The sequence below is a fragment of the Quercus robur genome, chromosome 2 (assembly GCF_932294415.1).
Source record: "Quercus robur chromosome 2, dhQueRobu3.1, whole genome shotgun sequence".
NCBI classification, from domain to species: domain Eukaryota; kingdom Viridiplantae; phylum Streptophyta; class Magnoliopsida; order Fagales; family Fagaceae; genus Quercus; species Quercus robur.
The window spans coordinates 32,850,236-32,876,811 of record NC_065535.1 but is presented as its reverse complement, the minus strand read 5'-3'; the positions used below and the strand labels follow the sequence as shown (position 1 = coordinate 32,876,811).

Genomic DNA, 26,576 nt, shown 5'->3' with positions numbered 1-26,576 from the left:
TTCATTTTTCAATTTATTGCATACATTTATATAAAGGTGTTAATTTTTTTTCTTAAGGCCATTGTATCTAAATAACTTCTCTAATTTTATTTTTATTTATTAATTAAATATATATCATATACAAATATTTGTATCTACCTTGCAGTTAGCGACTAATATTATTTTAATTAGTTGCTCTCATCTTCTTCTTCTTAAGTTTTTTTTTTTTTTTTTTTCTTCAACCATTCATTTGCATACATTTATATAAAAGTCTTAATTGTTTTTTTTTTTAAGGCCATTGTATCTAAATGATGTTAAATACATATATTTAAATGTTGTTATACAATATATGTTAAAAAGTTTATGGTTTAAAAAAAAAATAATAATAATACTTATTTCATATTGTCAATTGAGTTTAAATTGTGCACATAAAATTTACAACAAATAATTAAATTAATAATATTTTAATTTATTTTTTTTAAAACTGGCCGTGTCAGATAATAGTTCAACCCATTTTTGTTTCGGGTTAGAACGTGCCTTTGCTCCGGCGAAAATCGGTAATTACCCATAAAAAACAAACTATATAGTTAGTAGGGCCGGTTTACAAACTATATGCATTTTTAGCAACTCGAGCCTTAAAGGCTCGATTTTGGGCCCCTAAATCGAGCCTCTAAGGCTCGATTTTCATGAGTTTTCGCGTCTGATGTGGCACTTTTTTCAGGTGGCGTCTACATGGAAATCGAGTCTCTAAGACTTGATTTTTAACCCAAAAATAAAATATTAATGACCCAAAATGCAGAAACAGCGGAAAAAAACGCAAAAAGAAAGAAAAAAAAAAAAAGAAAGAGAAGAAGAAGAAGAAATGGAGATCAACTCAAGCCGACCCAGGCCGCGCCAGATCCAGGTCGGCAACACAGGCCGTGTGCAACAGATCCAGGCCGGCAACCCAGGCCGCGTGCGACCAGGTCGTCGCGCGACTGTTTCTGGTTTTTTTTTTTTTTGATGAACACATTCTTCTCTGGGTTTTTTTTTCTCTGATGAACACGTTGTTGTGGTTTTCTTTTCCTGCTGCCCTTGTGGTTTTTTTTTTTTTTTTTTTTGTTTTCTTTTTAAATGTAAATCGAGTCTTAGAAACTCAATTTCTATGTAGATGCCACGTGGAAAAAGTGCCACATCAGACGGGAACAACCCATGAAAATCGAGCCTTAGAGGCTCGATTTAGGGGCCCAAAATCGAGCCTTCAAGGCTCGAGTTGCTAAAAATGCATATAGTTTGAAAACCAAAACTACTAACTAAATAGTTAGGATTTAATGGCCATTTGGCCATTTTGGCCCTTTGCTCCTGCACAAACGCTTAACACATCAGATCTGAGACAGAGAGAGATAGAGAGATATCCTGAAGATATGGAATACACAAAACTCAATGCCAATGATCAGGTTCCTTTTCCTCTTCACTCTCATATATTCCATATACCCCAATCAATTTATTTATTTTGTTTGTTTTTTGTTTCTGGGAAAAGGATGAAAATGGCAAAGGTCGGAATGCTCTTTCAGTGACTAATAATGTGCCCACTTTGGGAGGTACCACCATTGACTGGTCCAAATGGAAGCTCAAGTATGAGTGTTTTTTTTTTTCAAATTCTAAGCAAAACCCATGTTGTAATTCAGAGAGATTATTAAGTAAATTATATAAATTTTGTTTTTGGTTTGTAATAGGATCATTTTAATAGTTGCATTGGCCCTTCTTATGAGTGTAATTTATGTTTAACATTCAGTTTGGTAGGTCTTAGGTTCAAATCTTAGATATATGTCATTTTTAAAGGTAATCAAAAGATGGGTATTGATTTATTTCCTCTTTTATTGAATTAGGTGGAGACTTTGAAATGTGGGTTATCACTTTTAGCCTTGGCAAGAATATAAAGAAGTGAAGGTGTTACTGAAGATAACAGGTATTCCTTGTTTGTTTTTATTCAAGTTTTCATAAAACTTGTGATTTAATGCTCTCATGAAGTTGGAATTATCATTTAGCAAAAAATAAATTGGAATTATGAATTATCATATTCCGGAGAAATGATTCTGTACACTGATGTCAGCAAGAATATAACTTTCAAATATGGCGGTCTAATATTCACCACAAGTACTTTCGCGTGTTTGGCTTTATGCTACCACAGCCAGCATGCTCAATCTCATATGCAAATATCACTCTCATGGGGTTTACGTGTCTGGAGTGGATCCACATATATGTATGTAAAGGACCATCAATAAGATATATACTCTTTTTTTTTTTTTTTTTGCTAAATAGATATATACTTATTTGATTGTGGTGATGAGGGCAGACGCATAATAAATAAAATAAAAGTCCAAGATTGAAATGAAATCTTAATCAAAATTGAACTTGAATTTGGTGCAAATTTCCTTTGATTACTTGTTCCAATTGAACTCAAATTTAATTGGGTTGTCCTTCTTTAACTTCATCATGACCCTTATAAAAGTAAAGTCTATTAAATTTCTTCTTTGCACAAATCCACTTTACACCAAATCCACTTATTTAATTTCATTCTCCTACAAAAAACAAATTCATGCATTAAAATTCAATTAAACACAAAATTGATTATTCAAGATTATTCTAAAACCAAATATAAAATGCATGAATTAATTCTAAATAAATATGATAATACTTTTTTTTATAAAATAATAATAATAATAATAATGATATAAATATGTAAAATTAAGCTTTTATCACTAATGGTCTATTATCACTTGACTTTAAACGCATGACAGTGCGAATAATTGAATCTGTTCCTCTTTATGCTACTGCAGTCAGCAAGAATATAACTTTCAAATATGGCGGTCTAGATATTCACCACAAGTACTTTCGCGTGTTCGGCTTTATGCTACCACAGTCAGCATGCTCAATCTCATATGCAAATATCACTCTCATGGGGTTTACGTGTCTGGAGTGGATCCACATATATGTATGTAAAGGGCCATCAATAAGATATATACTCTTTTTTTTTTTTTTTTTTGCTAAATAGATATCTACTTATTTGATTGTGGTGATGAGGGCAGACGCATAATAAATAAAATAAAAGTCCAAGATTGAAATGCTGTCATTTTCGCCACTTTGTGTGGAGGATAATTAACCAATAAGGATATCATGTTTACAGATTATATTTGAGGTCCAAGTGGTAAGAGTAAAAAAAAGTAGGGTTATTGATTCAGCTAAAAAAAAAAGTAGGGTTATTGGCTAAGTGTTAAACTATTAATTATTAGTGCTCAATTTCAAAACTATATATTCAATAGTCTAATCATTAATGCTGTCCCTTCCTTATTATTGTATTCACATCGCTTTTTGGCTTAAGTACTGTATACACAATTATGTGTGCAGTTTCAATTATATTTTAATGTTTGGATATGCAAAATGATTTACAAATAAGAAAATCATTCGTTGAATGATAACGATAATAATAATCACATAAATAAGAATCTCTTAATTTTTTTATAATGTTAAAAATATGAAATGAAGTCCTTGACAAAAAGCTTTTACTGGTAATGGATCTAAAGATTAAAGTGACCATGTTATCAAAGTTCATAGATAAAAATGACAATTTCTTTTTTAAATTTAGTGGACGAAAATGAAAATTGATCAAAATTATAATAAAGTGTATTTTTGTGCTTATTTTTTATTTATAAATGTCATCTACTATGATTTTTAGCAAATTTAATTTCTTATTAAGCACTAGAAAACAGTAGCTATTGTATATGTGTCTCTAGTGTGTTTTCCTTCTCTTTTTTTTTTTTTAATTTTTTTTTATTTTTTTTAATGCGAACTATGACAATTTTATTAAGAAGTAGAAAACATTACATCAGAAGCTACTAACTGCTCCACAAAAGGAGGACAAGTTCCTAACCAAATGAAAGAATCCGATAAGGACTTAGCGTGGTCGTGGGTGTTGACCAACTTATACAGGATTTTTTTTTTTTTTTTGGTGAAAAATTCAGACAGTTGTTAAATCAATAAAATTTATGTCTTTTATAATAGATAAAAATAAAATAAAATAAAATGTAGCTACCAATATATCAAAAATCAAACTATTTAGAGAACTAAAAAAGAGAGAAGTTAAATGTTTTTAAGGTTGAACTGGAGTTCATACCAAAGTTGAACCGTCATGATATTATAATAATTTAATAATTAAATTAAATACAAAAATTAGAAAAAGAAAATTTATAAAAATGAGCTATCTTGATTTTTTTTAATTAAATAATTTGCAAGTATAATTTTAATAACTTTTATATAAGAAAAATCTAAATAATAAAACATAAAAAGACTGTAAATTACAATTAATCTTTCGAGTACGTATTTTTTATAATGAAAAATACTAAATATCTTTCAAGAATAAAACATAATAAAAGTTTTAAGTTTTTAGTGAGGGTTTTGAAGGGTTATCCAAAGTCGGAAGTCCAATTCAATAAACTTTCAAATTTAAATAGGAGGTATAAAGTCGAGATTAAATTCAAATTTAATGAGCACTAGGACTACTTATAAATTTATAATAATATCATGTCAGAACAACTATTTAAAAAAAAAAAAATACTAAGTATTTTTAACATACATACATAGGGAAAGAAAAAAAAAAAGTCTTAAAGAAACTGATAATGATATATATATACAATTAGTACATATACGTATCCATGTTGACCATGCATAATTATACGCGTACGCAACAATGACATGACATTTTTAAATTTATACTCCCTTACAAATCCAAGTTCGAATTAGTAACCAAAATTAAGAGAGATGACGTGGTGTGTAGAATTGAAAAACAAACAAGTTAAACTTTGATGCTAAGCTAAATTACATACTAATAATCTCAAAAGCCTAAGTTAGTAATGATTATCGAAAAAAAGAGAGAGAATCATAAGTTAGTGGAAAATGATTGAAAAACAATATAAATATATTACTCGTTCAAAGTTGATAGTAACGGATGCCACTAACACATGTACCTTTAATTACTTTGTTACCAAATTCTTGAGAAAGGACCTTTTGGAGTCAAATTGATTGAACTCGGATGTTACAACAGAAAATTCTACGTGCCTTTTTATTTATTTATTTAGGAGTATTCCCAGTCAGCAGAAGTTGGTATGCATTATTGAGAGTGCGCTGGTTATCATGTTAGGACCTGCTCTGTATTATGATTTGAAGAATAGCTAGATTCCTCTCCGATTTCTGTGGGATGTGTTCAAACTCTACAGCCTAACAAATAATGATAGTAAGTAACTTCATCCTCAATTTTATTTGGAGAGATTAATTTTTAGACTCGAATACATAATCTATTGCTTTCAGTGAAAAATACTTATCACACTAAAGTCTAACCTTTAACCTAAAATATAAAAAGGGGGAAAAATTATTCTTATAGGACTACGTCATTTTCCTCAACTTTATAACATTTGTGAATGTGATTAGTAAAACTTCACTTTCATACAAGCTCCTTATATTTTTTACGCCATTCACAAACACAGATATCAAGAAAAAAGTTTTATTCACATGTTTTCCTTTTTAAAAAAAGATAAATAAATAAAAGGAAAGAAACAAGAAAGAAGCAGCAGCCCTTGAAAGCTGCCTATATAAACTGCATTACGCTGCCTATCTCTAGCACAAAAGCCATTAGCCAAAAAGCAAACAATGGGAGAGCTAGTAGTGAAATCTTGCTTCATTCTCTTCTTCTTCTTTGTTATATGCCAATCTTCGTTGGCATCCAAAAAACCATTGAGACAACCATGTAAGCGTCTTGAGCTTTACTACCATGATATTCTCTTTGATGGCACGGATTTGGCTAATGCAACATCCGCTAAAGTTGCAAATCAGACTACTCTTGGCAACTTCAAATTTGGCATGCTGGTTGTCTTTGATGATCCTGTTACTTTGGACAGCCACCTTCTTTCTCCTCCAGTTGCAAGAGCTCAAGGATTCTATTTCTATGACAAGAAGAACGATTACAATGCATGGTTTGCCTTCACATTGGTCTTCAACTCGACCCAATATAAAGGTACACTGAACATTATGGGTGCAGATTTAATGGCAGCTGACACAAGAGACCTCTCAGTTGTTGGTGGCACTGGAGACTTTTTCTTGACAAAAGGGATTGCAACAATTCAGACTGACGTTTTTCAGGGAGCCAACTACTTTCGCCTGAAGATGGATATTAAGTTATACGAATGTTATTAGATATAGAATGCAATTCACATATCAAATATGTGGGCTACATATGCGTCTTTGTATTGGTAATTAGTACAAGTTCACTAGGGAGTGAGGGAGTATGGAATACTTTGCCATGCTCTATGCTGTTCGATCTATCCGCTTAGAATTGCTACTTTCTTTTTGTTTGCTGTTCGTAACTGTGTCCTAAATTATAAATAAAACTTTGTGTTATGCGAATTATGTTTCAAAGTTACTCTAGTCATTTGTGAGTTGGTTAAACCTGCTTCCTTTTCTTTTTTTTTTTTCTTTTTTTTTCTTTGGATGAAACCTTCAGTATTTTCACTGATTCTCAAGTAAGTCAGCTTGATATGCTGAAGTACTTCGCAATTACGACAGAGCTTAATTTCTCTACAACTTCGTTTACTTAATTATTCAATAAATTACTGTATGTATTGCTTTTTGCAAAATTAAGAAGTTCAAATTTCTCACTACTGTAAAGAACAAGTTCAAGAGTTAAGGTTTACACTAGGGTACGTAATTTGTACCGATTAATTCTCACCCTTAGATAAAATTTACTGTTTGGTCATATTTAGAATGCACCACATCAACCATGTGAGTGATCAAACTCGAGGGCTTCACTTAATTAGGTGTGATCCTAATTCCTAAATCAAACATCGTAATATTAGCTCACAGTTGCGTGCAAAAATAAGTTAAAAGAATGATAATCAACAAAATCATTCTTGATATTTGAGGAGACTTCTCGTCAATGCAAGCTTGAGGTTAAAACCATCTTAAGGCTAAAATCAGCTTAAGATTAATTCTAAAAAAAAAAAAAAAACCAGCTTAAGATCAATGTTATCTGGATAGAGCCTCAATGAGCTAGCTAGGCCCATTTTGTACATCTATTTCAGGGAATTTAATCTCAGCATCTCACACAGCCATCACCCTTTTTGATAAATTAGAAGAGCATCAACTATATAACTCTTAACAATTAATATAGCGACCAAAATTTTTTACAATCATTGAAATGATATATTGTGATTGATGCATGCATAATAAAAATAATAAGAACAATCCCATACGAAAGTAATACATCAAACGTGACTAATCAATTTAATTAGTTATAAAAGAAGAGTCCTTTTCCAAATACTACTTTCTTTTCCATTTACAGCTTAAACAAATAATGTTTTTTTTTAAAAATTGAATCCAAAATTACTTTATTTGGGATGTAAGCCGATTGACCTTTTTCCCTAGTTTACAGTCGCTTGAATAGACAACTCTATCATCCCCAACATATTGACCAGCTACAGTTAAGTCAAGCCATGTGGGTGTAATGCAAACTCCAAAAACAGACTTTCATGTCCACAATCGTTAGGTGGTGATTGGGACATTTTTACTTTTTAAAGTTGTTCACGTCCTCTCTTTAATTAATTGTACCCATTAAAGTTTGGTAATCAACCCTAAACCATTTGGATTAAAGGGCACATTAGACATATTAATATTGGCTATATTCGTCCACAAAAGTCAGTATCGGTTGATTGTACAACATGCAACAATTGTTAACTAACAGTTAATTGGAAGGGATATGATATCAAATATTAAACCAATGTAATTTATACACTCTTATGCTTTGCATGCATAACATCATGGAAAATATAGGAAGAGTGGTGTTTATTACACACACGTTGATACACTATAATCATGGCAAGAGTATTTATCCAAATAGAAATCACTCTTATGCTTTTCAGCACGTGGAACTTGGGTACATAATTGATTCAGAGAACGAGCTTGTATAGTATGGAACATGGGAAGAAGAAAATGATTGGCATATTAAGAAATTAAAGTTCACTGCATTGGGCTTACTAACTTTTGCTTGTGGCCACTCGATCTATGCTAATTGCTAAGGCTTACCTAACATGAAAACTGATCGTAAGAAGGAGACGATACATCAGAGCCTGCATTGGATTTTGATCACAAATAGAGTAACAGTAATATATTATTTTCTTCTTATTTTAGATCTGATCTTATTCACTGGCCACAAGAAATTAAATTTAGTTATTGACAGACTCTTTTAGGCGCCTTTCTAGTAACAACCAGCTTTTAGAGAGTGCAACGAAATGATAGAAAGGATAAGTATGGCCAGCCATATAGATATGTCTGGACTGTGTTCTGGCTTTGATTCTCCTTGAACAAATAAAATGCAATAGTTCCATCTGAATTAATGACTTGTAAAACTTAATTTTTGTCTCTGAGGAGTCTTATCCTTGGTATTTTTTGTTAATTTTCTCAATGATTTTTTTTTATTCAAAGGAAAAAAAAAAAAAAAAAAAAAAAAAACATCTCAAAATAACACCCTCCTAATGAACATGCCAAAGTAGGTGTACTCTTACATTTTAGACTGCATAGGATCCAAAGTTGTTTATCTCAATCAACAGTAAAAAGGGTTTTTTAATTTTTGGTGATTTAGATGTTGAAATTTCATGGAGTTACATCTGTTGTGTTGGTTATGCCGGAGTTCGGGGGTTGTCCTCCTCAAATCGTGCAAAATTGGTGACTGTACCAATATAATTTTTAGGGATGCTAACAGTGTTTGTGTATACATTAGAAGCTCTAGACTCATTATTGTAATTTGATACGTGTGTAGCCCAAGTAATAAGGCGGCATATATATGAGTTAGTTTCAATCAACAGTAAGAAGGGTTTTTAAATTTTTGGTGATTTAGATGTTGAAATTTCATGGAGTTAAATCTGTTGTGTTGGTTATGCCGGAGTTCGGGGGTTGTCCGCCTCGAATCGTGCAAAATTGGTGACTGTACCAATATAATTTTTAGGGGTGCTAATAGTGTTTTTGTATACATTAGAAGCTCTAGACTCATTATTGTAATTTGATGCATGTGTAGCCCAAGTAATAAAGCGGCATATATATAAGTTAGTTTCAAGTTAAATTGAGGGTAACTTTTAGCAATAATACAACTTTTATTATCTTTTTATTTGCGTCTTTTGACTACCATTGGATTATATATTTTCCTTATATGCTCCACAATTGTAAAATTTGAAAATGATTAAAGATTAATAACTATTTCATCTAGAAAATGTTTAAAATTTAGAGTTTTTTGTATTTTAAGATTATACACAAAACATAAGTTTATTGATGGAATAGTAATTAACATTTGATTAATGCAAAATTTGGACTGCATCTTAAGAATAATGAAAACATATAATCCAACATTAGTAGTTTAAAATTATTGATCCAAGTAAAAATTATTGAGTGGTGTACATTTAGGGGTGTCCACGAGTCGATTTGGGTCGAGTTTGTGCCCAACCCGTGACCGACCCGACCAAATTGGGTGGAGATTTTTAGACCTGCCATCGAATGGTGAGGGAATCAGATCAAAGCGGTCAGATTCTCATCGAATAGTGATCAATTCAATCGAAACCGTCAAAGGCAGAGGAAACGAGCCAAAACATTGAATTTCAAGCAAAAATTCACCAAATCTAGAGAAGATCTCGCTAGATCCGGTGAGATTTTCACTAGATCTGGCCTAGATCTCACTAGATTTGGTGAGATCTCCCCAAATCCGGCATAAATATTGTCAGATCTAAAGGATTTTGACCAAAACTCACTGGAATTTGGTAAGTTCATGGTCGGGTTGGGTGAGGCGGGTTTTAGATGAGAAAACCCATCGATCTGGTGAGATCTTCACTAGATTCGGTGAGTTTTCCACCAGATTTAGCTAAGATCTCATTAGATTCGATGAGATCTCCCCAAATCTGGCATAAATATTGTCAGGTCTAAAAGGATTTTGACCAAAACTCGTCGGATTTTAGTAAGTTCACAGTCGAGTTAGGTGAGGCAGGTTTTAGAGGAGAGAACCTGCCAACCGACCCACCAGAGTCGGTTTTTGGGGTTTGGAACTCGTCATCGACCACCAGAGCTCTCAGGTTAGTCGCAGGTTGGTCGAGTTCGGCGGGTGAGTTGACACCCCTAGTAACATTCTTAAAAAATTATACTAGGTGAAATTCGATTGTCCCAATATGAGTGCGTGTGTACGGGCACGCACAAGCGAGCACGTGTGATCACTGGCATGAACTACCAATCCTTATAATTATGTGGACATAGACCCAATTTTGAGCATAGTTGCCAAAATTGTAACAATCAGCAATCAAACCATCAATCTAGTGAACCGTTCAAATTTTTTTAATGGATTTGCAAAAAAGAAAAAAAAATTGATTAATCAATGAAATATGCCAACGATATTTTAGAAAAATACAGAACTGCACGATTTTATTCTAACCATTTGGGTTTTTATTGTTACATTATTTTGAACATATAATCATACTTTTCTTCAATTTCGCACTTTTATCAATTGACTCTTAAGTCTTTTGCTTTTAAACTTGAAGCAAGTAATCAAAAGATCATTTTTTTTTTTTTTTTTTTTTTAGAATCGTTAAAAGATCAATTCAAAATATTTTATTTTTAGTCATTTTTTATATATAAGGAACATTACATTCAATATTTGAATAAATTTTCTTAACAATTATAATATCTTATTATTAATTTCCATTTTTGTATTCTTGTGTGTGTGTATATATATAAATATATATTGTGGGGGGGTTCGAGGACCGAGGAAGATCGGACCAGGGAATAATTCGCTTAGTCCAAGCCCAAAGAGATAAATGTGATCCGAGGATCTCACCCACCCGAGAATGGAAACAGAATCAAGACAATTAGTGTCTTGTAGTGTTCCAGGGTTAGAGGTAGAGACATTGATGGGGGCAAGGACGATAGGAGGAAGTTTCCTAGAAGGAACACTTCCCTCCTCTGCATTGAATGCCCTGCACCCACCTTATCAGCTACATTAATGAGGAAATGACCCCTAAACAGTAACTTCACAACTAGCAGCCCCTTCCACCACCTTCAGCAAAGTATTTATAGGACAAGTATTCTAAGGAATGCTTGGAGGTATACAGGTGGAGGGTTAGGATGCAAAGAAGGGGGATATAAAAGGAAGAGAATCTCTCATAAGTAAGGGATGGACATTTTTCTCTAAGAATAAGAAAAACAAGAAAGTGAACATTTCATCATCCAGTGTAGAACTTGAACAAAATATATATAAGGAATAGATCCTCAGACTTGCCCGAGGAGAGCATTTTTTTCTCATTCAACACTTGTGTTACACCTCTCTGTTATTCTAGGCTCCTCGGCCTTAGACTTGAATTTAGTTTAGAATTGCACTTGAAGTACATTTCCCACTCTCTAAAGAAAATTCTATTATTTGGGATTGATTTGAAGGACAAGGTACCACTGTTCTTAGTAGGCTTGAACCTTTATTTTTTGAGCACTTACATATATATATATATATATATATATATATATTTGAATGGAATATAGTTTCATTTATTTATTGTTTATCTTTATTTTTTATTTAATTCTTTTAATTTCTTTATGCATATTATTTAAAGTAAATTAAATATTAATCTAAAGGTTGAACCAATAAACGATCATATCACTTCTTGAAAAGTTTAATTCTCAATTTGGTTATGATAATTATGATTATGAGTAACTCACTTAGAATCCGATGTTTGCACATGTGCATTGATCTTGTATTTTCTTCTTCTTCTTCTTCTTCTTTTTTTTTTTTTTTTTTTTTTTTGGTGTTATTTGCATATCATACATGATACATTGTGGATTAAGTTTCCTCTTTCCTAACATTAGGTCAGTTTTAGCCTATAAAATAGTAAACACTATATTATAAAGCAGATTTACCGCCGCCCAATAAAGTGGTTCCTAATCAAATGGCATTTCCTATCAAAAAAAAAAATGGCACTACATAGTACTCCGTAATAAGTACAGACTCACGCAAGTGTCTTCGTTTTAATTAAGCCTCCTTGACCTTATTACCCCTAACCTAAGATTTGCATTATTCACTTAATTATTATTCTTTTAATGTTTCAATTAGCTTAATTAATAAAATTTATTATTGGTGCATAAGAGATTTGAAATTCATCTCTTTATGTCAAATACAAATTAATATCTTAACTTAATTAGATAAGTACAAAAGAATAATTCTTAGATACTTTCAGAGTACGGAGATTGGTGCTCCATTCTATTGTATTTATGATAAAATTCATTCATTAAATTTATGATAGAGTCCACCATAAATATGAAATGAAGAAATACTATTTATTCATACTCTAAAAATATCTAGAATTTTCCAACTCTGCTGCCAAAAGTATCTTAATCATGTCAAGAAAATCATAGATCAAATTCTAGGAAAAAATAAATTTCAAATCAGTAGCTTACATCATAAAAATTAAGACAGGGTGACAGAGAAGTGGAATATCACAGGTAGGTGTACCAATACAGTAGCCTGCAAAAGTTCCTGCCGACTTCTCATGCCTTGACTTATGTAGTCCGACCGAGATAGATGCTCATGTCCTTGTTGATGCTACAGAAAATGTATTAATTGGCAGGTTTTAATTATTGCTCTTTTTTTTGTTTTTTTTTTTTTTTTTTAACAATTATTGCTCTTGAAAAGTATGCCTTTGAATTTATTTGTAGCACATGTGTTGGACTTACAAAGTTCACCCACCACTAACAAACAATATTATCATTTGGACTATCCACTAAAATCCAGGTCTCACCTACTCCCACCAGAGTGGAATATATGAAAAATTAATAAAAGGTAGATGGGACCATCAAGGTCCAAGCCACCGGGAAGGTACTTCCTCTTTCTGTACTTTTCTTTTTCTTTTTTCTTATAGTATATTTCTTTTATATGTCAAATTTAAGTGAAAAAAAAAAAAAAAATCTTACCTATTTTATCAATATCTTTTAAGGTTCAAAAGTTATAAAAGCAAAACAAAGATAAGAGAAAAAAAATAAAAGTAAATAAGCGAAAGTTTAAATTGAAAGGAAAATATATAATAAAAAATTATTTTTTCTTTCAAATTAAAGTGTTAAGAGCTCAAATTATTTATATTTTTTATATTACAATTTTTTTTTTTTAGAAAAAATAATGTTTAAGTAATAAAATTTAAAAATAATTTTATAATAAGCTCCATAATTTGATATTGCTTTCAAGTTAACTTTAAAGCTTTAAATACACAAAATATATTCTTCTCAAAAAAAAAAAAAAAACACAAAATACATCATTTATAATTTTTAAAATCTAATCATTTTATGAGTTTAATAAAAATTGACATAAGTTCTACTTATAGTTTATCTAAATACTGAATATTATTATATGAAAATTATAAGTGAAATTTTGACTACCAAAAAAAATTACAATGTGGCTAAATCATATATGAAGAAATTATAACAAATAAACACAATATAATGCATAATATTTTTTTTCAATAAATTTTCAAGTTTGATATATTATTTAATATTCACATGAGCACTATATATATATATATATATATATATATATTGTGTGTATATTGTATGAGCGTATAATATAACTACAAGTGCTTGAAGACATGAGAATCCATTCTCTTTTCTCTTTTAATTCCCTATCCAACAGTTGTTTTAAAATCCATGGGACAATCTACTGGACCATACTGTGTTTTGTTTTTCCATCATCTATATATATATATATATATATATAACCGAAGCCTTTGAAACTCTCACAATTTTCCACATCATCATTTTAATTTTAAAAAATTTTAATTTTTAAAACTAAATAATAAGAGACAAAATCTTTAAAAACCCTAAAGCAATCTCCTCTGTCCGTCTCCACTAAGAGAGAAAACCCTAAGCTTCAATTTCTTTGGTGCGCTTGCTATTACTTTTTCTCTTTTTTGTGAATAAGTTTTTTTTGCTTTTGTTTTGTGTCTGGTGGAGGTGATCTTGCGGCTGTTTGTTCTTCCAGGCCCCATGAGATTTTACATGACTTTCATTGGTGATGGAGTAGTACTTTACAATACATAGTATGACTACAAGTATTGTAGTAAGTTTGCTAACTTTTTGTGTGGTTCAAAGATGCTATATTCTATATTATTTTAGATTATATAACCTTAAGCTTTACCTTATGGAGACGTATGTTAGGTTGTCTCACATCAAAAGTAGCTTATTGCATTTGTTATACAAGTTTTCAATTCCTTTTGTGTGGATATTTTTTCACAGCTGTGGAGTAAGGTATATGCACTATATGTTATCTTATGTTTTCTCTTATGGTGTCATGCTTCTTTGTTTATTAATTAAAGATTATGTTGGAAGCCTATATTATTTGCACCTTCAAAGTGTTTGACAATGTTTGAACCAAATTTTTCATCAATTAGAAAGAATTGGATAAAAAAAACTTAGAAAAGCTTTCCATCCTTACTGAAATTGTCTCGCAATAATGACTTTTTTTTTTTATAATTTGTAGGTTTTGAGTCTTTTGATTTTTAATTTTATTGTCTTTTGAAAGTTTGACCATCTAAATTTTTGGGTTCAATTTTTTCAATATTTGAAACAGTTTAGCAAATTTCAATTGTTATAACTATGGATTATTCTCTTGAAGGTAAACTATCTTTCTCTTATATTTCTCTATTTGGTAGTCATATATATAAATATAAATATATATATATATATATATATTTATATTTTTTTTTCCCCCTTTCGGACGTTTTTACATCAGAATTTTTTAGTTATTTTTTTCAATATCTAAATTTGTTAGCTAGATTTTTTGCAACCCATTGCATGTTCAAGCAATAGCTTATTCATCAAATTGTAACTCAAAAATAGGAGCAATTCATGCAATAGTATAATTTCATAATCAATTTAAAATTTTATAAAATTATTTTAGTCTATTATAAACAGGTAGCCCTCTTCTTTGGAAAGCTCTGAGGAGTTAACAATAATTGAAGCGTACCTACACAAGCCTAATTGATGCTATTTTTTGTAATTCAAGCCTAATTGGGCTAAGCATTTGGGCTTTCATCTTTAACTCATTCCATAAGTTTCACAAAATTTTTCGTTCATATGCAGAAGAGACCTCTCTGGGTGATTTAACATTAACCAAAATGTGCAATAAGACGTATAAATAATAGCAAAAATAAGTTGAATGATAGCAAAAATAAGTTAAGTAGTAAAAAAAACTGCATTTTTTAGCCAATGCTAAACACAACCTTAATATAAATAAGCGTACTTATTTCCTTTTTTGTTCATTTCTCACAAATGGATTATTTTTTATTTTTTTATATAAATATGATAAAATTTCAACAGGTTAAGATATCATTCAGTTTTTAGTATAGGCACAATTCGAACCTTAAATTTCTTATTCAACAGTAAAATATTTTACCAGTTAAACTAATTGAAACTCATATGAAAACTTTATAGTTTGAGAAAACTAAGAAACCCGTCATTTTCAATTAAATTTCTTTGTTGTAGAGACTTTACAAAAATTTAATTTTTTATTTTTTATTTTTTATAAATACAATAGAATTTAAACATATGGCATTCGCTAATTCGCTCCATAATGATTAATCTTTTTCGTTAAACCAAGATATCAATCGATTTTTGGTGTAAGCGGAGTTCAAACATCAAATCTTTTATTTGACAATAAAAGATTTTACAAATTAGGCTAACTAAAACCAATCTCAACAACTAAAACTTTAATTCCTACCGCAATGTCAAATGGAATTTTAATTTTAACTGCCCCAAAGGGCCGAAACAAGAATGTAGCATTGAGAAAGAGAATTCGAATGATGTAAAGGGAATATAGAAAATAGATAGATGATCCAAAAATCTATTATTTAACTTTATTCTTATGGAATGACATTATTGTTCATAAGCAATTTTTCTTGTTTCCTATGAATTGAATATATTGTTTTCTTTTTCTTTTTCTTTTTTATTTGTCAGAAAGATAGTTTATTCATTGCGAAAATCACAACAGTCAAAAGATTATGAACCACAGAAAGTAAAAAAAAATGTATTTGTTAGGTTCTAAAGATTTAAGTTAAAAGTTTAGAACTAGAATTATTTGTTGCTAGAGAACAAATAGATAGGACTTCTACTTCTAAATTGGATGACATGTTAAATGTTCAAAAATTTGTTTCTAATAAGACAGGTCTAGGTTTTGTTGAGATTGGATCTTCTTCGGTTGTTAATACTCTAAAATTTGTACCTGCATCATCTACTTCTGTTGTTCATCCATTTGTGTCTGAAGTTAAGGTACATAAGGAAGAAGTTCCAGCTTCTAGAAGAACTAGGGCAGATCTAAGTGAGTCTAAACCTAAGAATCCCAATCAAACTGGAAGTAAGAAAAACCACAAACCTCAGTGGTTTTGTCACTTTTGTGGTGGAGCTGGGCATACTAGGCTCAATTGCTTTAAGTTGCAAGCTTTAAAGCAAGCATCCAAACAAATAGTGCATGTGTCAAAAGTACAAGATCCTATGGTACTTATCCATGAACTGGTAAAGGTTCTTAACCTTTATGCCAATACTGGAACTGAAATTAGGGCCAATCCTATTAGAAATCTCAATTCCAAGTTTGCATCTAAAAGAGTCTGGATGCAAAAGACAGCCTTAGTGAGTCTGTTTGACATGGTCCTTGTGTTAATTCTTTCAATCTCTTGTGACCAAAATTGTTTTTCTTTAGGATTCGCATTTGCATAACATTCATACACTGCATTCTAGGTTTGTTTTTGATGTTTTTCAGTTTTTCTTTAATTTTTTTTTTAAAAAAAAAAAGGTTTTTGTATTATACATCTTCAAGTTGTGTAATTGAGGTTGGCCTATGAAATTTAAATTTCATGACTGTGTACCTTGTTTAGCTTTGATGAGCTTTATTTTTTTGTACTTTGCTAGTTTGTGCTATGTAGTGCTTATATTGTTTGAGTTGTTTATGGTTTTAATCACATGCTCTTGATTTTGAAGTCACATTATTTTAATTGTAAGGACTAAAAAATCCTTGGAGAAAAGTATAAATAACCATCTCATCATGTTATTCACCAATTATGAACACCTGTGTGCAAATTATAAAAGCCCTGCTTGGTAAGGTGTAGCACTTGCACGGCAAAATACTTAAGGTGTTATTGTACAATAGATAAAAGAAGCAAAAATCAAAATGAAAAACAAAGAAAAATGTGCTTCAAAAGAAAAAGAAAAAGCAAAAAAAAAAAAGATGCATGGTTGCAAGCGTGTTTTCTAGGAGATGTAGGAGTTGTTAGGGACATATTTTATGTAATTGGAAAATCTTTTGACAAAATGCACTTTACTTATAATTTGGTAGATCTAGGACGGGTTCAAGAAACATGTTGTTCAAGTCAAGTGTTAAAGTCATGAAGATCTGACCAAGAAACAAGTGAAAAAAAGTTGTTCATCAAATCTCGACAGCAATCTCGATAGAAAGACTTTTATCAAAGTTTATAGTCAAAGCTCGACACAAGTAGTTTCTGTTGAGACTTACAAATTCAGAACTTCCTGATCTGATTTTCGGCCCATGCTAAAATATTTGTATAGGGTTTCTTTTCTCACAACCCTAGACATATATAAGGCTTATTTTAAAGGTTGTCACGTATAATTTAAATTAAGGTATCAAGTCAATTTTGTTGGTGCCTCTTAATTCAACATTTGAGTAATTTAATGTTGTATTACTTGGCCTCTGTAACAGCTGAATTTTTTGTAGCTTGTTGAGGTGTAACCAAGTTCTTTTCCATGAATTTTATGCAATCCTTTAAGTGTATTTAATCATATCATTTATTTAAGTTTACAGCAACTCATAAAAATTGATTAAGTGCTTGAGGAAAAAAAAAAAAAAAGACCCAACTGACGAAGTATTGATTACTAACAAGGTACACCAGGGCATATGACTATAAGTTTTTGTCTGTTTGAAGAAGTAAAGAGTTTAATCAAGCATATAATGGAGATGGGGTTACTATATTTGTTATAAGGAGTTTGGTATGGGTTCATCTTCAATGGGACTTACCTTGTTGGCACTGATTATGACTCCCATATGACTCCACCATCGAAAAAGAGAAGAACATATTGATTGCAATTGAAAGAAATATGCCTCCATCTGAGCATAGCCTTGAATCTATTCTCTCCGTTGTTGTTTTGAGTGTTTGGTTTCTTTTGCATATTATGACAAGGTTTGTCTCCTTCTTTAGTTCCGTTGTTTCATTTCCCCTTGTTATTTTTTTCTCTCCTCTATTTTTATTGATGACACCTCTCTAGTACGGTTGTAATTGATGGATAATAAATCTTAATCAAAAGAGTTTGTGGAAAGTAGGATGATATCAATTTCAAGGTTGATCAATTTATGAATTTATCATTTCATGCATAATATGAATTACTGACTTCTCTAATCTGGTGCAACAGAAATTTATCTTCTAAGAATTCTTTGTTATATGGTTTTTGGACCTTCTTTTTTCACTGAAGCATGCTATTTTATACCTTTTACTCTGAAAGAAATGTGTATTTTAATTGATTGTTGGATTGAAAGACTGAATGAGTTGAACCCTAGCTTAGTGCCCTATGAAATCCTTCAACTAATTAGGCTTTGTTGTATTACTTTGACTTTGGCCTCTGTAACAGCAGAGTTTCTGTAGCTTCAGAAGTGTACCAAGTTCTTTTCCTGGAATTAATGCAACTCTTTGAAAGTGGATTTAATCATATTTTATAAAAGGGTACACTAGAGCCTATGAATAAATGGTTTTTTACTGTACTAAGAAGTTCTCAAGATGGTGAGAGGTGTATAAACCGTCCTTCTTTTTGGTTAACCTTTCTAGTCTACAATACTCTAGATTGCCCAAGTTTTTATTAGTGCTTAAAGTAAATAACAGGGAAATGTCTAGCAAACCATTTGTGCTGTTACACTGATTTGGGGGGTTTTGCTTTGAACCTTTCAAGTCTATGGTACTTTACTAGGTTGGTAGGTCATTTAAGATAGGCTAGCCAAAAATTAAGTTACTGGGTTTCCTAAATGCCTTTGTGTGGGATCTATGAAAGAAAATAATTCTACTTGATTGGTTGAAGAATTTCTTTATATATAAACCAGAGGTATATGTAATTTATTTCTATTAATTGGTAGTATTTGAATTAATAAGGATGTTTGTGCCACAACTTCATCACTATTGGGATAACAACTATGGCAGCTAATGAGACTCCTTTGTCCTCAAATTTTTGTGCCTAAATTTGATCTTTCCGTTCTTCAGGACCCTTTTGAATGTATTTTATGTTGATGTACTTCATACTTATGCAATCGGTACAACTGTAAGTCTTTGTTCTATGATATGTGATGTGCTTATTTTTGAGACATTAGAATGAATCTCTATACTTGAAAAGAAAAGGTTTTTATTATTATTAGCAACTGTGAACATGATTTCTATCCATTGGAGGAATATAGTTATGTATCTTGGATATCTCATGGATCCACCAACTTATTCAAATTCTTTGGAGGTAATTTAGATGCCATGGACATGCATTTCATCTCTTTCCTGCTTGCATATCTTTTGAAATAAATTAATTGGATTACTTCTGATTTCCCAAGTAGTTTGGTTGAAGCTTACTTTGAATATGGTTGATTCAATTACTGTGGAGTTTAATTATAGTAAATTTCTAAGAACCTATCGGCCTATCTTTCGAATTTCACTTCAAGTATTTGATTTGTACAAAACGTTGATGTGTGGTTTCTTAATTGTATTACCGTGAGAATTCACCTTGTTATTGGAATACCTAGTACAAAAGTAGGTAAACAATGGTTATGAGTAAAAATAGTAATGATTTTATATCCAGCATAAACAATGTGTGCGCCTTTTACCATCCTGTACATAAAAACAATGTGAAGAAGAGGTCACTTACGGAAATTCCAAATTTTTTATTATTTCTCCTTTTTTTTTTCCCTTTTTGTTGATTTTGTTCATGCTATAACCAACGGTTGGTTTAAAATTTCAAGCATTTATAATGTTAATTTTGCATGTTAATATTGCCCTTTTGATAATAATCATTTTAGACAATTTCATGTTAGTTTGTGAGACTGTTCTATTTTGTAGGAATGTGTTTTTTTTATTTGTACTATTCATAAATGATTACTCATTAAATGCCATTTAAAAATTTCTTATGTTTACCAGCCAATGGTAGCATAGGGTTAGCACTTAGCACTAGTTTCAACTTGGAAGAATTTCCATACAAGGAGTCAAGGATTCTAGTTTCTTGTCAAGTTTTACTGTTGCAATTATGCAAGCATTGTCCACTGTGATACAAGTCTTCAAGCTTCAACTAATAATTTTTTTGGTTCCACAGTTCTTAACCTCTTACTGAGCCAGGTAAAACCTTATATCCAAGTAACTCATATTTTTTGTTTAAATAAATAAATTCATCTCTAGATGGCTATTCTCCTTGGTGGTTAAACTTTCTAACTTGCCTAACATTAATTATCTATCCCTTAAAATTTCGTTCACTTAGAAGAAACAAATTTTAGGAAAGATGCATCAGGTGTCATCACAATTACCTTTCTCATCCTTGCTTCTACTTTTAGATTTGAAATAATACAAAACATCTCATGCAACTAATGTATTGACAAACACTATATTTGTCCCTAACTTTTACAAGGGACAAATCAAATGTACTATCTCATCTGAAAATGGAAATGTTGACCATTAACACAACATGGAAGCTGTATATTAGTTCTCTTATTTCTTATCATTGCTTTTCCTAAATCTAAGGTCGTGACTTATGGTGGTAATGTATTGAGGTCATTGATTGGAAACAACAAAATGTGCAAGGAATGCATACATTGGCATATTAGAAATTTGTCTTTAGATGTTAGCATCAATGAGTTCATCCAAGATTATGCCTTTGACAGCCACTCAACTCCAAAAATTAACTTAATTGATCTCACTCTCACCTACACACATGCCATATTTGTTTTTGACATAGATACCTTGTTAGTATTATGGTGTGCACTCTTCTTATAAATTGATGGTCAATTACTTAATCCTAAGCCACAACTTAGTAGAAAAGCTTTTTGTTTCCTACCATGAGAATAGAATTGTCTTTCTTGATAAATGCCACAAGGGGGGAATTCAGACCAAACTACCATTGCACTTGAGATGCATCACTTGTTTGTAATAAATAATTATAGTAGCAACTTGAATAACCATATATTATTTGAGATGGAGAAAACTTAAGATTTGGGGATAAGAAAAAACACCAATTGACATTATTTGATTCATCAGTCATTATCATTATAGACAGTACTAAGAAAGATGGAGTGACATAGCGGATGCAGGAAGCAATTGATAGCGTTCTTGTTTGTTTTGTGTAGTCGGACACACACACACACACATGTTTATATATAGTACTTCCTGGACTTGCTTTGCATACCACCAAAGCTGCTCCAAATCCTCATCATGAGGACTAAACCTGTTGTGAGGTAAGCTGCAGATAGTGCTTCTATGAAGTCCATACTCGTAAAGTTTGTGTTATTTCTTCTTTCACCTTTTCATTTTCAGCAAAGGTCATCTGGGCTTTTAAAATGCGGCAGACTCAATTATCTTGAAATTAGTAGGATTTTTTTTTTTTTTTTTTTTGATGATGGTAATGATTTAGAGGATGAAATGAGTTTTATAGTCCTTGAAACCTTTTATCTTTGAACTACATGATTTGTTCTTTGGGGATTTTGTTTTCAAAAAAACTTCCTCCATTCTTGATTTTCCCTTTCTTTTTCTAAGTTTGTAATATTTTTCAGGGACAGTCCTAGATGACCTGTCAAATGTCAATATAGTTAAGCATACATACAAGGATTTTGTGTTGTTAACTGTCTTAGACCTTCTTGTCCAATATAATGTCTTAGATAGATGTTTGTAGCTTTTTGATCCACTGCATGTTTGGCTAACTTTTCTCCTTAGTTGAACTCTTCTCATTCAGAGTTTCAAATGTCAAGATGATGATACTTCCACTGCATGTTTGGCTAACTTTTCTCCTTGTTTGAACTCTTCTCAATCAGAGTTTCAAATGTCAAGATGATGATACTTTATACTATCCTATGGTGCTCCATAAATTTCTAAGATTTATCTGCTTCATTTTTGCTTTATATTTCACTATAAACATGTTGACCATTAGTTCTATGGGGCATGAAAATTGCATCATTTATGACTAAAATTCCATTTACGTAGACTCAAATATTACACACTTTTTTCTTTTCTTTTTTGATTCGATTGCAATATAATTTTGCTGGGAGTTAGTCCCTTTATGTGAAGAATGGCAATATAATTTTGCAGGTTTGTTTCTCTCTCTCTGCCCCCCAGGCTTTTGGACCCTAAATGTTTCTTGCTCTTGAATTTTCTATTTGAAGGTAATGCAATGGAAATCTACTTAATTATTACTTGCTTAAGTTGTCTTATTTTGCTAGTGAAGTCATTTTAAAGCACTGATGTCTTTGACTTAAGATGCCAATTGATTTCGATAAAGAAACAACCTTGGAAATTGGAATTAAAATCAAAAATGTCTATTTAGAATTGGAAGTAATACAATGAGAACTAAGTACCACTAGTGAAGATTGCTATTGAAAGTAGGAACACAATTAAAATTGTTATGCCACAGTTGAGAACTTGATTTTCAATTTTGTTAAGTTGTATTTCTTGATTATTCTTATTAGCTAAAATTTTCAATTACAAACAATGGAAAGGCTAAAATTGTTATGCCTACAATATGCAGAAGCTCCTCTATGGTTGATGTAATCTTCCATTGAAATTCCCAAGTTAGATGAATTGTCTGATGGTTCAGTTGGGAATTCTACTACTCCATCAAGGGCACCTAAATCTGCTACCAGAAAATTTATGGCCAATGATTCTATTCTGTAAGTAAAGTGACACATGCATTTCTCTCTCTCTCTCTCTCTCTCTCTCTCTCTCTCTATTTGTGTCTTTGTCTAACTATCTTTTTCTTGTTCACAGTTATGGCAGATAACTCGAGGAATTTGTTAAGCTTCAAAGCTTGGGACTGAAATTGAGCAGTAGTTCCCAACTAGAGCCATGCTTGACTCATGTTTACGGTGGGTCTTAGCATTGGAACGGAGAAATAATTTTAAATTTGTAGGAGTTGGAAAAAACAAAACAAGTCATCTTTAGTTTTTGTTGTAGTTAGATTTTGATTTTTGTCAATGGATAGCTAATTATGATTTTGGGCCAGTTGAATATAAAACTACCCTGATTTTAGTCAATTGATAACTAATTAGTTGTAGTATATCATGACATAAGCTTCCACAAATTCAATGACACCATTAGTCTCTCTTTCATGATCTGATCTATCATTCTTTATGTGAGAATTGTAATTCAAATGTATGCTATAATGTAATGTGACCTGTCATGTTCCTAGAGCTATAGGAGTTGAAGCAACTTCATAAACATGATCCAAAATTTTGTACCATGCAGCTTCTAATGAATGTCTCTTTGTAAAAATATTCTAAATTATTATGTGGATGTAGCATTGCTCATTTACTTATAATTGATGCACAACTTATAATCCAAAGTCCCTCGATGCACAAATAATGAGCTAACATTGGATAGGCAGCTAACATTTGAAGCTCTGAACATGTTCTATCACTAGATAGGCAGCTACAAGATAACAAGAACCTCATAATAAGGATTTTTTAAATTTTCATCACTAGAAGCACAATTTGACTAACATATTGACTAGAAAACAAAGCTACAAATTAAGGACCCAATCCAAGGGTTTACACGACACAAGCAAAGGCATAACCAACAAGTAACAAATGCCACATAGATGACAGATGTTTTATTTTTATTGTACACTGTAAGATAACACATTGCCACAAAAGAATGTTCCAAGTTTTAGACAAATTGATCCAAGTATTCATCCACAGTGGTGTATTTCACCTCTGGATAAAGTTCTGAAGCCTCCACTCCAAAAGAAGCCTTAATCTCAAAGTTTGTAAGATCTCCCTTTACAAAGGCAGAGTGAACAATGGATAGGTTGAGGTTTAAAGGACTAGAAGACTCTGTAAAAGAGCAAAAATAGGTATCAGATAGTCCAACCATCTATGAAACTCTCAACATTTTCTGGCTAGTACATAGAACTGCTCAAATCAATAGGAGAATTACTTCCTTTTTTATTATATTTATACCATCCAAAATTTTCAATAAGAAATCAAACAATTTATGCACTACTAAATATTGATGAAGTGAAGTCAGTCATCCAAACAAATAGTCAAATACAGCTTCTTGGTTACAACTAATGTGTACATAGTCACTTCTAATTAAATTTTTTTAGCATTGTCTCTAGTATGTGAATCTTTGGTGTTACGGTTAACTGGTTTGACTAACAGTACAAAGAAATGAAAAAGAAGATTCAACTCTCCGAATAATTATCCTAATTACAAATGAGGTAACAAGGATTATCCTAACAAATTAGATCGAAAAAACTCACACGTCTAAGGGATCAAGGAGGAGATATATGATCCAAACCAAAATAGATCCATAAGCAAACACTATAAATCAACAGGTGAAATTGTTCTTACTAACCTTGGATTTTCTTCAGAAGTTGATCCTCTAAAAGATAAGTCTTCTCAAGGGTCTTGCCAATCTTCTTTTCCCATAGGGAGACAATCTCATTGATGGACAAAATATTTTCAGGGGGTCTAAGATAGACGATCTTGTTTAAGGTTCTTGGATCGTCCACTGCTTTTATGGTGTAAGTCGCAATATCTTCTTCCTTGACAAAAATTACTGTCAACATGGAAAATTACAATTACTTTCTCATCTTCAACAAAAGTAGTTGATCTAGTTGAGTTAAATCTAGTAAATGGCACACACATGCACGCGCATACATACATAAGCAAATGAGAAAGTCTCGACAAGTTTAAAGAGAAAGATAATTGAATTTTATGCTAATACCTTTGGGGTTTCCATCTCCAATTATTTCTACTTTGTCCCTAGGAGGAGCTGTGGCACTTTTAAGTACATTTCCCAAGTTGGGTAAAAAGTAGCCAGCAAAGCCATTGGACACAAGGTAGGTATATGGAATTCCTTCAGCCTCGATTGATCTCCTCACACTGGCCTTGACCCCGAAAAAATGTGCAGCTGGCTCGACCGCATGGACACGATCGAAATCAGTTCCAAACTCAGATGGGAAGAACCTCTGAAACCCACTAATATTTCATTGTATATAATGCAAATTTCTTAATTTCTAGTTTAATTCAAGAATTACTAGCCAAATAGCAAACATAAGAAGTTAAATTGCATATTTGTTCATCAACTTTTGATTTTTGCTTTAACATGCTTCCAAAAAAGTCATTACCACCATTTGGTAGAAGTAAATTACTGACATAATAAACGAAGTTAATGAAGTTGAGGTCAATTTGAGGATATGGACCTATGACATGGCATGAATTCCATTCTTCACATCAGTAATTTTCATATAATTATTTTATGGTAATAAATATCTTTTTGAAACAATTTTAAAAATAGTGGGGATTGAGGAATTTATTTTAAAGTAAAAGGACTATTTGATACAAAGGTCAAAAGTTGTTAGAACTAAAAAAACCACTTTACCAAAACAAACAAAAAATAATAATAATAATAATAATAAGGAAAAATATTAAAAAGTTTTTTGGAAGATGTATGCCTTGCCTTGATATTTCCAGCTTCTTTGATGGCAGCAACAATCTTCACTTGATCAGCTATCTGTTCTGGTGATCCAAGTGCACAGATCACTACATCAGCTTGCTTGATTGCCTTCACCAAGCTTTCATGATGATATATGTCTCCCTGTGAAACAATCGCATGACTTTCAAGATCAATATACTAAGACAAAGAATTAAACACACACGCAAGTTGTGGAGAACTAGACTTTGTACATACATAGAGAAGTGTCACTCCAGAGCTCTTGAAGCTCTCGATGAGCTTAGACTTTTCAGGATTAGAAGTTGTGTTTTCTCTGACCAATGCAAAAGTGGGGTGCCCAGCTTTCGCACTTTCCTCCACTATGTATTTTCCAATGTATCCAGTCCCTCCAATTATCAAAATCTTGCTTTTTTGAGCCATTCGGAGATAATTTCAAATGATTAGTGGGTCAATGGGTTAAAGAAAAGCAGAGTTTTTTTTTGACTGAAGAAGAAAAGCAGAGAGTTAGACTATATATCTTAGTGTATTTCTAAGTGTCAAACAAAGGAAAATAGAGTTCCTTAAATACATAATCAGCAACTATCGCAGTGACTTCTATTTAAAAAAAAAAAAAAAGGTTCAAACGTAAGTGCTGACGTTCGTGCTAACCTCCAAACGTGCGTGCTGAGCTCCAACTGTTCTAATTTTTTTTTTTTTTTTTAGAATCTCATAAACTTAGGTCTGTTTGGATATTGTTAAAAATTGAAAACTAAAAATATTGTAACAAAATAATTTTTAAATGTGTGAATAGTACCATAGGAGCCATTTTTAATGAAAAAGTTGTTAAAA

The 26,576-nt window shown here is 31.5% G+C and overlaps 2 protein-coding genes and 2 long non-coding RNA genes across 6 annotated transcripts; 3 read left to right on the top strand and 1 right to left on the bottom strand.

The window, feature by feature from the left end:
• Positions 1-1,284: 1,284 nt before the first annotated feature.
• On the top strand, positions 1,285-2,973 carry LOC126706373 (uncharacterized). Its single transcript, XR_007648564.1, has 4 exons — positions 1,285-1,415; positions 1,499-1,593; positions 1,848-1,927; positions 2,799-2,973. It is a non-coding gene; the product is annotated as an uncharacterized LOC126706373 (long non-coding RNA).
• A 2,608-nt stretch (positions 2,974-5,581) lies between these two features.
• Positions 5,582-6,414, top strand: LOC126713397 (dirigent protein 5-like). The gene has a single exon (XM_050413149.1). The coding sequence runs from the start codon at positions 5,662-5,664 to the stop codon at positions 6,202-6,204; it is 543 nt and encodes a 180-aa protein (XP_050269106.1). The 5' UTR covers positions 5,582-5,661; the 3' UTR covers positions 6,205-6,414.
• An 11,557-nt stretch (positions 6,415-17,971) lies between these two features.
• LOC126713396 (uncharacterized) lies at positions 17,972-23,416 on the top strand. Of its 3 annotated transcripts, none has more exons than XR_007651338.1 (4): positions 17,972-18,254; positions 22,386-22,459; positions 22,822-22,963; positions 23,061-23,416. It is a non-coding gene; the product is annotated as an uncharacterized LOC126713396 (long non-coding RNA). The 3 variants fall into 3 exon arrangements; XR_007651339.1 differs by lacking the exon at positions 17,972-18,254 and adding an exon at positions 19,230-20,429; XR_007651337.1 differs by lacking the exon at positions 17,972-18,254 and having other exon boundaries at positions 19,234-22,459.
• A 312-nt stretch (positions 23,417-23,728) lies between these two features.
• Positions 23,729-26,295, bottom strand: LOC126713395 (phenylcoumaran benzylic ether reductase Betv6-like). Its single transcript, XM_050413147.1, has 5 exons — positions 25,986-26,295; positions 25,755-25,892; positions 25,020-25,263; positions 24,648-24,851; positions 23,729-24,124 (listed from the first exon to the last, which is right to left on the bottom strand). The coding sequence occupies exons 1-5, from the start codon at positions 26,166-26,168 to the stop codon at positions 23,958-23,960; spliced, it is 936 nt and encodes a 311-aa protein (XP_050269104.1). The 5' UTR covers positions 26,169-26,295; the 3' UTR covers positions 23,729-23,957.
• Positions 26,296-26,576: the final 281 nt, after the last annotated feature.